At 50.4% G+C, this 14,574-nt stretch overlaps 6 protein-coding genes across 6 annotated transcripts; 3 read left to right on the top strand and 3 right to left on the bottom strand.

The window, feature by feature from the left end:
• Positions 1-154: 154 nt before the first annotated feature.
• On the top strand, positions 155-633 carry L228DRAFT_271162 (nucleic acid-binding protein; the record flags this gene model as incomplete). The annotated part of the gene is made up of 2 exons (XM_018335497.1): positions 155-465; positions 531-633. 2 exons carry the CDS (start codon positions 155-157, stop codon positions 631-633), a joined length of 414 nt encoding a protein of 137 aa, XP_018184901.1.
• Positions 389-2,196, bottom strand: L228DRAFT_250934 (glycosyltransferase family 58 protein). Its single transcript, XM_018333439.1, has 4 exons — positions 2,018-2,196; positions 1,706-1,950; positions 1,362-1,640; positions 389-1,307 (listed from the first exon to the last, which is right to left on the bottom strand). The coding sequence occupies exons 1-4, from the start codon at positions 2,136-2,138 to the stop codon at positions 696-698; spliced, it is 1,257 nt and encodes a 418-aa protein (XP_018184900.1). The 5' UTR covers positions 2,139-2,196; the 3' UTR covers positions 389-695.
• Positions 2,197-3,363: 1,167 nt separating this feature from the next.
• Positions 3,364-4,530, top strand: L228DRAFT_41840 (hypothetical protein). The gene has a single exon (XM_018336576.1). It carries the CDS (start codon positions 3,471-3,473, stop codon positions 4,257-4,259), a length of 789 nt encoding a protein of 262 aa, XP_018184899.1. The 5' UTR covers positions 3,364-3,470; the 3' UTR covers positions 4,260-4,530.
• A 353-nt stretch (positions 4,531-4,883) lies between these two features.
• On the bottom strand, positions 4,884-8,185 carry L228DRAFT_263683 (hypothetical protein). The gene is made up of 3 exons (XM_018334513.1): positions 7,998-8,185; positions 7,741-7,923; positions 4,884-7,633 (listed from the first exon to the last, which is right to left on the bottom strand). Exons 1-3 carry the CDS (start codon positions 8,122-8,124, stop codon positions 5,202-5,204), a joined length of 2,742 nt encoding a protein of 913 aa, XP_018184898.1. The 5' UTR covers positions 8,125-8,185; the 3' UTR covers positions 4,884-5,201.
• A 175-nt stretch (positions 8,186-8,360) lies between these two features.
• Positions 8,361-9,761, top strand: L228DRAFT_250931 (mitochondrial carrier). The gene is made up of 2 exons (XM_018333438.1): positions 8,361-8,537; positions 8,734-9,761. Exons 1-2 carry the CDS (start codon positions 8,481-8,483, stop codon positions 9,637-9,639), a joined length of 963 nt encoding a protein of 320 aa, XP_018184897.1. The 5' UTR covers positions 8,361-8,480; the 3' UTR covers positions 9,640-9,761.
• Positions 9,762-9,799: 38 nt separating this feature from the next.
• Positions 9,800-13,955, bottom strand: L228DRAFT_285770 (WD repeat protein-like protein). Its single transcript, XM_018336376.1, has 8 exons — positions 13,538-13,955; positions 13,354-13,432; positions 11,944-13,264; positions 11,680-11,890; positions 10,589-11,577; positions 10,442-10,530; positions 10,211-10,358; positions 9,800-10,150 (listed from the first exon to the last, which is right to left on the bottom strand). The coding sequence occupies exons 1-8, from the start codon at positions 13,569-13,571 to the stop codon at positions 10,034-10,036; spliced, it is 2,988 nt and encodes a 995-aa protein (XP_018184896.1). The 5' UTR covers positions 13,572-13,955; the 3' UTR covers positions 9,800-10,033.
• Positions 13,956-14,574: the final 619 nt, after the last annotated feature.

Raw genomic sequence — 14,574 nt, 5'->3', positions numbered from 1 at the left:
TTCTGATAGGTCTGGGAATTGCACATCGAGCATGTCACTTTTCCCTACGCATTTATTTTTTTTTTTGGAGCGATCTAATTGTTGAATACAGCATTTTCTAGACAACTCGATTTCATCTTTGACTTTTGCTTTCGTCACTTTACTTCCTACCATCATGCCTCGTCCTAAGCGTAATGTTTTGGCTGCAGCACAAGAGTCGTTCGAGCCGCCAGTAGAACTGACTGAAGGTCAACACATCGCACGCGTGGTCAAAATCAACGGCAACAACCTCTACCTCGCCGAGCTTCCCTCGAAAAAGCAATTGCTAGTTGAATTGCCTTCACGTTTTCGTTCCACCGTGTGGATCAGGCGCGGCGGATACGTGCTTGTGGACACCAATGCTTTTGCAGATCGGGAAAACAAATTAGACGGAGAAATTGCGGCCGTGATTCGAAACGACAAGGAATGGAGGAAGATGAATTACTGGTATGCGAGTATCTATATACTTTATCCTACCTTCTCGTTCTAACATCTATAATTTGGCGCGAAAGGCCGCAGGAATTTGCAAAGAAATCTTCGTACTTGGAGGAGAGTGACGAGGACGAATCTACCGTCGGCAAACTGCCGCCCAGCGATGACGAGGACGATGCATGAGCTATTTATCTAGATCCGATTTCTGCGCCCCACCAGCATTCCCCATGAGCCTACCTGGAATATCACTGGCCCTTGCGTTCTTCAGACGGGACACTTCGCTTCTGAGCTTTCTCTCTCGTTCCCCACCACACGCCGTTGACAGTCACGGCAAGAGCACCTACGACGATTTTGGAACTTATATCAGTACTGGGATAAACGTTCCAGGCCCACTCCTGCGCAGCCCAAAGTGCGTACTGCAACACCGGATGGTATCCGGCCTTCCAAGCAAGGAATGGTGTAGCCCAGGCAATCAATGAATAGAATTGATAATGGAGGGATCGAGCAAAGAGCATGCCGATTGCATTGGCAGTTAGGATTGTGGTGAGTATGAAGTCCGGAGTGATTTGAGAGGAAATTGCTGCCTCTTCAATTAAAGGAGGTGTCCTGAGAAGCACTTGAACGGCCCGGGAAGCAGAATATCCCAGCGGCTTTGTCCAGCGTGTACTGATGAAGATGAGGAGAACCACCACATGAGCGAGCAGTAGAGCCGTGGAAAATTTCTTCGATAGAAAGGTCTCTTCTCCAATAAACCTCCAATTGACAGTCCACTTGAACAAAAATTGCCTGCTGAATTCAAATGCACGTGACAAGTAGCCCCAGGGATTAGTGCCGATAAAAGGCATGGCCAGAGCCAACTGTACCAAAAACGTTAGCAACGTGCTGCTGTGGGTGCATGATGCACTTCTCACCTGCACATTCAACATGATTTGTGCCTGATTTAATGCCCTTTTTGTAAAAATGCCCTGGAACAAGATCAACCCAATGGCAGGAAGAGCCAAAAGGAGGCTCATTTTAGTGCCCAGACCCAATGCATAAACGATTGAGCCAATGGTCCATTGTCGTTTTTGATAAGCGTAGATGGCCAGAAACAATGCCGCCACAGCCCAGCAATCATTAAAAAGTCTGAGCAAGAAAATACTGTGCAGCCTTTTGGACAGCACCAGCAGAGGAAAGATGTAAGGGGGAGCCTGGCAATTGGTAAGATATGAGATACGGGAGAGTGACGTCAATTGGATAGTTGGTCTGCCCGTACCTTTGCCATACGATAACATGCCATGACCAATGCTAATGCAAGCAGGTAAAGAATCGCGAATAATGACTGAGCAAGTAGGATATTCTGTCCATAATTGGTCAAATGATAGAGTGCAGAATAGATGTAGACGTGCGCGGCCGGATAGACTAATGGGCCTGTTCCGCCGCGGATTTTTAGATAATCGCGCTCTCCATTAAGATAGAGCTCTACTTGCTCCATATAGGCCTTCCAATCAATTTCTGTATCTAGGATCTGCAAATCAGCGGGATATTTCCTATACATTGAAAAAGCAATATAGCCGGACAGGCATACAGGGTATCTTCCATATGACCAATGCACATAATGCCGCATCAGTTGCTAGCAATAAAGGCGATATCCATCTTGTATGCTTCGGGTTGGTGGCAATGTCTATACCACGATTGATGAGATCCATCATTTACTGATATTTGACTTGTCAAAATGAAAAGGTCAAATATATAGCAGATGTTGAGTATCTCAAATGGCACGACATGTCAACATCGCCGCAACGGCCGCTATCACAAGCTGGCCGATTGACCGAGGATTGTCTGTTTTTGGCTTAGCGTCAGGTGCCACTTCGCTCAGGGCGTGCGGCAAGTTCCGGATTTGAGGGAGCAAGGGTCAGGAGATCATCCGACCAATCAGATCACCTAAAGAAGCATGATCAACCCCTCCATTCCAACAACCCCAGATCCCGCCGCATTTCTTATTGCCTTTGCGCCTCGGTCTCCGATCCACAGTTTCAACCTCAGCTTCACACTCTTCTCTCGATGGATTCATTGCGCCGCACTCAAGTAGCTCATCAGACATAGCTGACTCTATTCGGTCGACATGTCATCTGCTGACCGACGCCGCTCGTCGGTCGCTGCGAACGCGAACCCCGCAATCAGCGCAATGGAAGGAATCGAACAGTCAACGCGGCCGACCATATCAACAATACCGAGTCTTTCCTCTTCTCCAGTCAACGAGAGTCCACGGTCCGATACACCTGCTGATGCATCCACAATCACAGCGACTGCGATCGCCTTTGATCTTCGTTCCTTGGACTACGTTGCCGAAGTAGATGATAATCTCATTTGCCCGATATGCCGGTGCCCTTTCGTCAATCCTCTGCGGCTGAGCTGCGATCATATATTCTGTCAGGAATGCGTTGACACTGCTCTTGCGAACCAAGCTTCTGAATCCCGGACATGTCCATCGTGTCGATCACCAGTCTTGTCCCGGTCTGGGCAACCGGTACCGAGAGCGCTTCGGCATATGGTGGACGAGCTCCTCGTCAGATGCCCGCACGAGGAGGATGGCTGCACAAAGATCACCTCAAGAAGCGAAATGCAGCATCATGTGGAGAAGTACTGCGACTATACAGAAGTGGATTGTCCCGCGGAGGAATGCCGACAGCAGGTTCAACGACGAAACCTCGGCCGAGGATGTCTTCACAGCACCATCCCTTGCAATGACTGCGGTGCAGACGTGATGGAGCGAGATATCGAGGTAAAATCTAGAATAACCTTTTTCCTTATCTGGCGAAACTAATGCATCTCTCTAGAAACACCGCGAACAGACTTGTCGTCGAAAGACTGCAACTTGTCCTGATTGCAGTCTAGAATTCTCCCACCAAGAACTCAAAGCCCATCGCCCCGAATGTCCCGAGGCCATCATACCATGCTCAGGCTCGCCCTACGGGTGCACATATGTCTCAAAGCGTGCCGCTCTGCAACCACACGTTTCATCCTGCCCTATTGCATCCATGGCGCCATTCCTCAAGTCTCAAAACGATCGCATCGACGCACAACACTCCATGATTAAGAATCTTCAACGCCGCAACGATATACTCGAAGGCGGTCTCACCTCGATCCAAGCCATGCTCTGCACCAGCACCTTTGACAGCGTCGGCGTCGACTCGACCACCTTGCTTGCCTCTGCATCCTCTCCGCTCTCACCACCACCTGCGAGCTCTAGCGCTACCGCGGGATCGGCGTCAACTTCAACTTTGACTTCAGTTCCAAATCAACCAAACCCAGATCCTGCCGACCTTCCACCCTTCAACTCCGCTATCCATCATCTTCTATCCCTCCACGAATCTCTCAGACAAGAAGTCGACCGCGTCTCCGCAGCCGTGTCTGAACTCGACGCACGGTCTAGCATGATGATTATGAACGAAAGCCTCCGCAACAAGGAAGACATTACCCATACCAACGCCGCGCTCAATTCCATGCGCATGCAACTCCACTGGCTCCTCAGCGCGCGTTTGCAGATGCAATCCCGCATGGCAGCCGCCGCGGCAGCAGCGGCAAATTCTCCTGCTGGCTCGACTGCGGCAACCAGTCCGCCCAATCGCTCGAGAGATATGGGTGTCGGCACCAGTGGCGCAGCAGTTGCAAGTGCCTTTGGACTGCCCCCGCCGTTGAGGCGTATGAGTGGTATGTTCCCCCTCTCACCCTCATCACTGTTCTCTTTTATTTCCTTTCTCTTTTCTTTCAACTTTCCCTTTCTTTGCTCATCACTCTTGCCGATCGTTTTCACCTTTTCCCCTTAAGTTGATGTTAAACTAACGCATTCCGCCAACGATAGATGGTTCGCGACAAGATACGAAACTATAATCACCTCGCCTACTCAATCCTGAAATCCTACTCTTTTCAACTTTCACTTCATCTTCACTTTTCACTTTCTCTTCTGTCTGCTGTCTCACCTGACTTGGCCTCACTGGGACGGTTGAGGGGAGGGGTGGATGGGAAGGGGGCCTGAAGCCCCGTTGTATTATTCCTCAACGCCTACGGTTATTCCTAGCAGCAGAATCATGAGCTGTATTACTTGAGGTGTTTGGGCGCGCTCGGACGAAAGAGCGTTTTTCGTTTTTCGTTTTTCGTTTTTCGTTTTGGTCGATGTTTCACCGGGTGTTTCTTTCAGAGACCCTATTTGAGCCTGTCGTTGCTTTTCTCTTTACTTTTATTTTCGTCTCATTTCATTTCCTTGTTTTGTTTTACTTTCAATTTTTTTTAGTTTGTTTCTAAATTTTTTTTTTTTTTGTTTTTTATTTTTATTTTTATTTTTTGTTGGTGGTGGTGGTGGTGGTTGTTGATGTTGTTGTTGGTATCTGCTGTATATTCGTTTTTGGCATCTCTGCTGTATATACCCCTAAGAGCTATTGGCTCATGCTTTTCTTTTCTTTTTTTTCTAATATTAGCTGCTAATCCAAAGCCACTTAGCTACAGTATGACGTTTCGGAATGGGCTTCTATTGTGACATAAACATAGTAGTTCGTGTACTTTGTAGGGTTATACAATAATATAACCTAGGTATTTATGGCCCTGATGTATATATTTACAGATCCTGGATCCCTATTGCCCGTTCCATTTTTTCTACCTTCTTTTTTCTACTATGTAGTATATACCTTGTACATTGAAATAAAAAGCAAACAGCAAAGGTAGTGTATATACTGAACAGCGCGGCTAACAATCTACCGGACAAGACACGGACATTACCGGACAACAACCTTGTCGTGCCGCTCCCGGCCTTGTCTGTCTGGCGGGATGTGTATCTTTTTATACCGGACCTGCCAGCGCACCTGTGGGACTTGCGAAGCGGCAGACACAGACACAGACACAGACACAGACCTCTGAGACTGAGTCTGCGACTCAGACTGAGAATGAGAGAGATTATGAGGATGAAAAGGGTAATGGGAACGAGGATGAGACGGGGGAAAAGAACGAGAAAGGGTATAAATGCTAAAATTCAGCGTCGGGAGGGCGATAATGGGACACGTATGCGCCGGATCGTCAACCATTTCGCCAGAGCCTTCTGCATGACGAGAATCTGAGGAATCCCTTGATTCCACCGAATCAGGCGCTGTAGACGCAGATGATACAGAAGGAGATGGACGGTAAAGTGAAACGGGAGAGCCGTAGCGTTTACCGCCCCACGCTAGCACAGGCAGCGTCCATCTTACTTTGCCAGGAGCAGCCGCGGCTAGGAGCTGGTCCAACTGCTTGACTTTTTTCGGAGAAACATGCTGCTCTAGCCATTTTCGAAAGGGGTGCAGATCTTGTGGGTTGAGCGGTCTGATGATGACGTCTCGGTCGGTGGGATTCGACACGCGGATCCAGACCCGGCCGTCCCAGAGATGCCAGGGTGCGGCTTCGATGTCGTGATCAGTATTAGTGGCGGGAGAAGAAGAAGGGGAGCGGGCGTGTTGTGGTTTTCGCTTTTTGTGGTGGTGCTGGGGTGGGTTTGAGTTGGAAGTGGAAATGTTGCCGGGAGTGTTTTCAATGTCGCCGTGGTGTGCTAGGCCTTTGGTCTTCTTACTTGGTCTTCTTTTGCTAGCTTGACTTTGGCCGAGATGTTCCGGGTTCAGGGCCGGAGTAGGTGCGGCGGTGGACTCTGGCTGCTGAGATTCTGGAGGATGAGAGTTGTGAGGCAGCAGGGTGAGATGGGTCTGATGGAATTGGCGTCGTTGCTGGTGGTGAAGAGGAGAGGAGGTGGATGAGGAAGATGTTGGCCCGTAGGGTGGAGTGGGTTGGGTATATGGATATGATTGTCCGCTTTGTTGAGAGAGACGCGGCGGCGGTTTAGGTGGAGTAGATGGGTACATGTCTTGGCTTTCTACTCGGGTAAGCCGACGCTTTGCTGCTTGTCGTTTTCCTTTCAAAGAGGGACCTGGCGATTCAGTTGCAATCTTCTGCTGTTTGGGTCTCAATGAGTTTGGAGGAATAGTAATCTCTGGCCCAGGAGAAGCCTTGATATACGGCTGCCTGGTCAGCATCCATACGTATTTATCGTCCAAATAAGTCCCCTTCTGGAATGACGTCTCCGCGGAAGCGTGTGATTCCCCCTCCGCGGGCATGTGCACAGGGGAAAAGATGCGTTGGAAATGGATCCCGCATGCAGTGAATGAGGTATGAGGTAACAGATCTCTGTCCGCTTCGTTGAATTCTGGATCCTGAATGTCGGGGAAAATGTTGTGCACTATTGTGCGTAGACGAGGAAGTTCAATGGTCTCTTGCGGGCTGACCAGCTCCATGGCGCGCCGGAGCATCCGTGCCCCTTTCTGGGTCATCTTTTGAATGTGTGCCTGGAGGTATTGCTCGGGGATACGCTTGGTGCCGTGAAGCTTCTTCTGAAATCTGACGACAACACCGCCTGAGCGAACGTCGAGTAGTGTGATCTCGTTTGCTCGCCAAGCCAATTCTGCTCGGCTTTCCAGATCATGCGTGCGCTCTTGCCACCGCCTTGAGAGCCGGATGACTGACTCGGCTTGGAGAGCTTTAGGGAGTTGGCGCTGCTGTAGAAGATATCGGACCGCGTTGCGTTCTGTGAGCGTGCGGTCAAAGTTGGTCACGTCTTCTTCCCAGACTGTCTTCGCGGCTTCGCATGTCGCAATGAGTTGGTCTTTGGTAAAATTCAGAAGCGGTCGGTGGATAGTAATGCCGCCTCGTTCAACGAGAATTGCGCCGTTAGGTCGCGATGAGCCTGTGGAAGTGTATTGACTATTCCCATCCGTCGGGGCGTTTCTGGTGTAATAATCGGCTTCTAAGTCATCTTCTGCGCTTTCTTTTTCCTTTGCAGAAACGGCGCCCTGTCCCTTGCGGAATGTGTTTGTTTTTCTGATTGAAAATTGCGGCTCCCACCCTCCGCTCTGGTGTATCCCATGCATACCGTAACACTCGGGAATATCAGAAGACGCTATCATTCCGGCTAACCCACCACCGCCGTGGCCACGGGAGATTTTCATAAGGATCGTCTCGGCTTGGTCTTCTGCATGATGACCGAGCAGGATCGAGGGAACGCCATGCGCTCTGCATGCTTCGCCGAGTGCCTTGTATCGTAGAGTTCGTGCTTGGGATTCGAAGTTGGGTAGCTGTGACGGAAAGACGCCTTTGGGCCAATTGAGCGTCAGGACAGAGCCGCGAATTCCTATACCGTAATGCAAATTAGTCTATATCTGTACTTATTTCCTTTCCGTCAAGCTTCAATCCAATTCTAATCCTACCAAATCCGGCATGACAGCTTCGATCACTTACCCATCTTGCGAACTCGCTCCAGCACCCGTTGTGCCTCTTCCTTGCTCCCTTCTCTCGCGCCATGATCTACCACAAAGGCAGTAAATCTAAAGTCGGGAACTTGCGTCGACGACTGATGTTTGGCTAGTTGTCTGCATAACGTTGCCAAGGCCATGGAATCAACTCCGCCGCTGACCGCAATAGCTAAAATAACAGAAATCAGTGAACTCAGCTCTATAAAAGATTGAGAGCAATGAAAGATAAACTGTAAAACTCACCTAATTTTGCATGGGCACCACCCGCACGCCCCTCAGGGCGAGACCATACAGCCTTTAGAGCATTGTAGAATGTCGCGACGTTTATGGGCAGCGCCTTTTGCGGCAGCGGGCCCTTGACGGGCATCATGGTCGTGGCAGCATTGGTTGGCAGAATTAAAGAAAGGAGTGCAAACTGGACCGATATGTCCTGTCCGTAAATATAGCATGCAGCCGTAAAGATGTGTGAAATCTATAGGGTGGGGAAATTGTGCCGTTGGGCTGGAGGGAGCATGGACTCTTGAGAGGACCCTTGACCTGAATGATGTCGATGTCGCCAATTCGGAGTCACATCGGAGCTAAACAACCACCACCACATTTCTCCCTGTCAACAATCTTGCTTTTACAACTCTCACTTACAAGAATTGACACATCATCTCTTTGCGTTCTGTACTGGGTTGATCTCGGAGGAGATACATTTCAGCAATTGGACAGCCATCGCCCAAGATGGCCTCCCCTTCCGGGAATGTCACCATCGAGTCACCATTTGCTCGCGCTCTCGTGGTAAGCCAGAATTCTTTCTCTCTATTTACCACGCCCTTTCCTCTTGCACTCTATATCATACTTCCAGCTTGTTGTAGTCGCATCTGATGCTCAAATTCTCTCTACCGGGAATCAACACCAATCATTCCAAATCTGGCGTCATATATTTAATCGCGACAAAATTCCCGCACTAACTCCGGTTTCTCTCCGCAAACAGGCAGGCGGCATCGCAGGCACCACCGTGGACCTCTCTCTCTTTCCAATCGATACTTTGAAGACGCGACTTCAATCTTCCAAAGGATTTGCTGCGTCAGGCGGTTTCCGCGGTGTATACCGGGGCGTGGGGTCCGCCGTGGTGGGGTCCGCACCGGGGGCCGCACTTTTCTTCGTGACGTACGAGACAAGCAAGCGACTGCTGAAGCAGGCGCGAGAAGCAGACGAAAACCTTGCTGGAGGGGCTGGGCTCGGGACACTGAAAACATGGGCAGGGCCAGTAGAACACATGATATCCGCAAGTTTAGGTGAAGTCGCCGCATGCGCCGTGCGGGTACCGACAGAAGTCATCAAGCAGCGAGCGCAAGCAGTGCAGCACCCGTCGTCGCTCGAGGCATTGAAACACATTCTGACCCAAAGGAGCTCCATCGGACTGGGTGGCGTCTGGCGGGAATTGTATCGAGGCTGGAACGTGACAGTCATGCGGGAGGTGCCTTTTACCGTGATTCAGTTCCCGCTGTGGGAGGGGATGAAAGAGGCATGGAGGCAGCGGAACCGGACGGGCCTGGAAGATGATGTACCGGCTTCACTGGGAACGCTTGGGAGGACACGCCCTGATGAGGCGGTGTCTGCCGCAGCAAGTGGTGTCTTTGGCTCAATAGCGGGCGCGGTTGCGGCCGGTGTGACCACGCCTCTGGATGTGCTGAAGACAAGGCTGATGCTGTCGACGGCGCGGAGGCAAAAGGTTTGGCCTATGGTGACGCAAATCATGCGCGAGTCGGGCCCCCGAGCATTCTTCGCGGGCATTGGACCCCGTGTATTCTGGATCTCCGCTGGCGGAGCAATTTTCCTGGGTAGCTACCAATGGGCTTATAATACATTTGGAGGACAGACCGGTCGTCGTCACTAAGGTTTCATGAGAGAACAGGACCTTTTATCTTGTAAATGTTTGTTTTTTTCCGATTAAATTGTAGATATATTTGTATATAGAGCTGGGAGGGTCAAAGGGGACTGCATATAGACACAGCCACACTGAATGAATCACAGCATACACCAAAGGAAGGGCTCGTATCCAGATGCTTTGTATTAAAAGATATATACATTCTAGATACAGCTGATGGACGCCATTGCGTCTCTCGCCTTTATATAGAGAGAATATATACACATTCTATTACCCGCACAGACCAAGAATTGGTAGAGAAGATGCTTGAAAGAATGGTATCCAACATTGTCAAACATGGCGTTGACGAAAGAACACAAAACAGACACAAGTTCTACTGCATGTTCATAGTCGCATCCAGATGTCAAGGGGATCGACCGATCGCCTTCTTTCCGTTGGCTTTGTAGTAGAGAACAATGTCACCTCCACCTTTCCACACGTAAGTTCGAAGAGTTGCGAGGGTCATAGTTGGCAGGACGACCTGGTGACAGAATGAGAATGCAATCTAAGGAGTTTTGAGACAATCGAACGTGGGACTTACTTGGTTCTGACAATAAAGCTCCAGGTACTCCTCAGGTTTCAGAGCGTCAGGATCTGGCTTTTCTGGCTGCGGTTCGATGCGCTCTGCTACGTATCCAAGGATTTTCCTGGCCCGCAGCATTCTATTTGCATTCAATCGCGTGTTGCTGCTGTTCTTGTCAATACCACTCTTCTTCGTATTTTCTGTCTATCCATCGGGAGAAGAGTTACGAATAGGGATTGCAATTCTTACCCGTCTTCGCCAGCTACGCTTGGCAAGAGGTCCTGATAAGGATACAAGACAAAGGAAATTTTCGGCATGTCTTTGACCGGAATTTGATTCTATAAGTTGCATCAATATAAATCTGCTCGCAGAGTCGGATAATTTAGAAATACATACCCGAATTAAGAGATCTCCTAGCCACATTGGCGCCAGCTTCTCTATTGCATCAGCTTCCTTGCCAACCGAAGCGACAGTGCCCCGAAATAAATCGGCCACACCACCTAGGTCAGGGTGTTCCTCCTGAATAATAACAGTTGTCTCCGGAGGCGGCTTTAATACCGGCGTCTCGTTGGGGAGGCTGGGAAGGATTCCCACAGCTAGAGGCCCTTCTTCCTGCGCCTGTACTGCATCTTGGTACCCGTACCTAATCTTCTGCACCACGCCAAAGAAATTGTCTTCTACCGATTTTTCCTCGCTTCCCGATGACTTTGCGTCCGAGTCCTCCGATTTTTCATCGACGGGAGCAGGCTTTGGCGCCTCCGCCGGCGCTGGTTTCGGGTTCTTTTTGGTGCTAAAGGACATGCGAAATTTCTTCGAGAAGCGAGATCCTCCTTCTTTGGCTGGTGTTCCCTTCTCACCATCTTGGGGCGAAAGAGGAGCGTTCTCGTCCAAAGTGCCCTCGCCGCCCTTTGCTGAACTTCCCCCTGGTGTAACAGGAGGATTGGCCACGGGCCCGGCGGAAAAATAATCTGTAGGCTTTTCCATAGACGCAGTTGACTGGCTATGATGAGAGACTCTCTTCTCAAGATCAGAACCTTCCTCAGCCATAGCTGGTAGAGTGTTGTCTTTGTGTGCCGCATTTTGCGTGTGCATCATTGGTTGGATGTTGGGTGTAGCAAGCCCGATTGACAGGCCGGGAGTCACAGCCGGTCGGGAGTAGCCATTGGCTTGAGGAGTGAGTGCCGAGCTAGGTCCAGGTTTGTGTGCCTGCCAACCATTCATGCTTGCCGGTGGAAGCTCAATAGAGGGAGGGGCATTCCTACGCCAGGGCCCCTCTGAACGGCCGCTGCCTTCGTTCAAGGCTGCGCGGTATGTGCCATCACGCTTTATCTCTTCGTCGATAAGATTGGCAAAGAGATATCGTAGCACCCATTTTCCAAGGTTGACTAAAAGGCAACGGGTCAGCTTCTTGTAAAAAAGTAGCAATTGTCGAGGTAGATTGAGGGTATCGTGAAGGAATTATAAATGACCAAAGGAGAGAAGCTTACTTCGCTGATCTTCTCGAAATTCAATCTGCTGGTCCAAATTCAGCTCATCGGCATAGACCTCGGCATCAAAACAATAGTTTTCCGTGAGGATACATGTCAGGCGACCAGTCCTCGTGTCCACCGCGCACCAATTGGCGACTGATTCTGTGGTATTCACCTCCGGTGCCACATCTTCCAAATGCCGCTTACCAAACGATTTGATGCAGACACACTGAAATAAGCAATTAGCCATAGCCAAATTTGTGTTGTGACAAGTTCACGAACCTTTACCAAATCCCACATCATGACCTCTCCAGTGGTGTCAAGTGTAAGCACCCTTCGACGATCATTCAACATGACATGCTTTATCAATCCATGCTGACCTTCAATGCAGTCAATCGGTAGTTGGTACAAAGGTGTTCCGGTCACAAAGCTCTCCTCCTCGTACGTTTCAGAGCCCCGTCGGATACTAGCAGCGGAATAAACTGTAGCAGCTTCGCTGTCGCGATGATGCTTCGAAGGAAAGGGAAAGGTCGCTGTATTTGACAAGCGGAGCAAACAGCTCATGGGTATCTGCTTTTTAGAGGCATCATTTCCGGTTGATGGATTGGAAGGACCAGATAGAGAGAAGCGGGAACGTGACGCAATACTCGAGTGACGTCGATGGGACATATTTTCTGGGAGCTGGACATCCACATCGGTATCCACATCACTCCAGCGATTGATACTCGAGCTCGATGTCGCGGTCCATATAGAATCATCCGACGCAACAACTTTGTTGATGCCCTCATGCTCCTGGCAAACTGCTATACACATGCCGTCGCTGCACTCAGCTACACGACGCGAGTCTGTCTTTGCAATGAGCCCCGATCGGTCACCCGAATAGAAGACGGAAAGATGAGGGTGATCAGAATAAAGAGACCACACGCTATCGTTGTGCATCGTGAGTGTGTGCATGCATCTCCCTGCCGTCACCGACCAGACCTTCACCGTCTGATCAGAGGACGCAGACATGATAGTCCCGCCATCTTCGCTAATCAGGATATCTCGAACATTATCGGTATGCCCGACAAAGTTTGTGATGCGGCGGCCTGACCTTGGATCCCAAACTCGAACAATGCTTTCAGGCCCACCGCAGGCCAGGATGGTGTCGCGCGCGCTGAGAGCATAAACTGAACCTTTCGCACTTGCCTCACCTTCGCCTACGTTGATTTGAAGCCTTTCCCCACCACCAGCAAGATCCCACAAACACACTTTCTTGTCTAGTGCTCCTGAAGCGACCCAGTCTGCTCGAGGGCCGGGGGAGGCTAAACACTTGACGTAATCACTGTGTAGCCCAATGGTCTGCGGAAGCTGCCCGTCCTCGGCATCCGGTCGCCACAGTTTTACTGTGATATCAGATGAAGCTGACACCAAGGCAGAATTGTTCTGCGTTAAGACAATGTCATTAACCCAATGCGTGTGTGCTTGCGCTTGCGTTCTGAGGGAAGCCGACGGATTGCTCGGCGTTGACCGGGCGAGGTTCCCGGACTCAGGGTCATCATGTGGTCCGCCAGGAGCGCTGACGTCCCACGCACAAATGACTCCATCGCGTCCACCTGAGTACCTGATTGAGCGGGTCAGCTGAAATTCTGGAAGGATCAGTGTCAATCCACTCCGGATCGGAGCCTGGGCGCCCAAAAGCCATCCACATACAAGATGGAACGCTGCTTATCGACTGCTAATCCATTGACGCCTAGCAGGTGCCCGCCGGTCGAACGCGCGAGCGGTAACACTGCAAATTGACTTCTATTAGCTGGCCATTGACGCGGACATGAGATAGCAAGAGGATCGAGCAAGCTTCTTAGCGGTATTCCTCACGCAAGGGATCGTCACGAACCGTAGCTGATCCGCTGGCGGGCCTTGCGCGCCATGCGGTCGTCATTCGGACAGGCAATATGAACTCTTTAAATTGTCCGAGGACCCAGCAGACGGCGCTCCACACTCGTGTTTCCAAACTCAAACAATCGTAAGAGGTTGAAATGACCAGTGTGGGGAAATTGTCTCAACTCACACCGGGATCTAGGCACACACGAGTGCTCGCAACGCCTCACAAGCTGAATCTCCGACGGGCGCTAGCCGTCCCGCCACGGGTACCGTCAGGTGTTCTCATGTACTACGCAGGATAGGTAATCAAGAAAGGGCGCGCAACCTTTTTCTGATTGGGATTGGGATTGGGCGATTCCAGACACAATGCTCCGATTGAAATGCGGCTTGGCTTCCAGTTCGCTCTCTTTGGGCGATCTGTCAAAACATGTCTTTCCCTCGTGGCATGAACCGTTGGAAATGCGACCGCTAAGTGACATAATTTACCCCATGCCGATCACGAGTCTCGTGCCCCTTAACGAGCATGTCACTAAGGCAAGGTACGACCGCTATACACAATAGAGGCTACACAGAGATGCACTCACTGTCTCATTCAAACAGGGTTGTTGCATCTTTTTAGCCCTATGAAATCTTGAAACCAATGGGCCTACCTTTAGTTGATATATACTGTTCCTTGGGTTGTATTGCATGTGAATTGGAGCTTGCTGGAACGGATGGTACCTTGGTTACGCTAATCAGGAGCTAATGACGGAATTGCTTACTGCAGAAGAGCGCTCACTCATAGCAGATTTGTGACTGCTTTGTGCATTGCTCTTGAAACCGTAAGCCCAAGGAGGAAGCTGCAAAGCTGCAGATATATTTCATCAAAGGGAATGCCGATTCTATTCGCTCCTGCGGGGGCTCCAGAGTCAAAGAGTCAAGAGTTATACACGTTGACGAAATCCCAATTGGGAAAGAGCCGCCGTGCCGCGCCGTCGGATTGTCGGCAGAGGAAAGAGCGAGCGAGTGGAGGAGAGCTAACTTACCTGGCTACCAGAGAGGGCTTTGTAG

Source organism: Xylona heveae (genome assembly GCF_001619985.1).
Source record: "Xylona heveae TC161 unplaced genomic scaffold L228scaffold_13, whole genome shotgun sequence".
Lineage (NCBI taxonomy): Eukaryota > Fungi > Ascomycota > Xylonomycetes > Xylonales > Xylonaceae > Xylona > Xylona heveae.
This window is presented reverse-complemented; position numbering and strand designations above follow the sequence as displayed.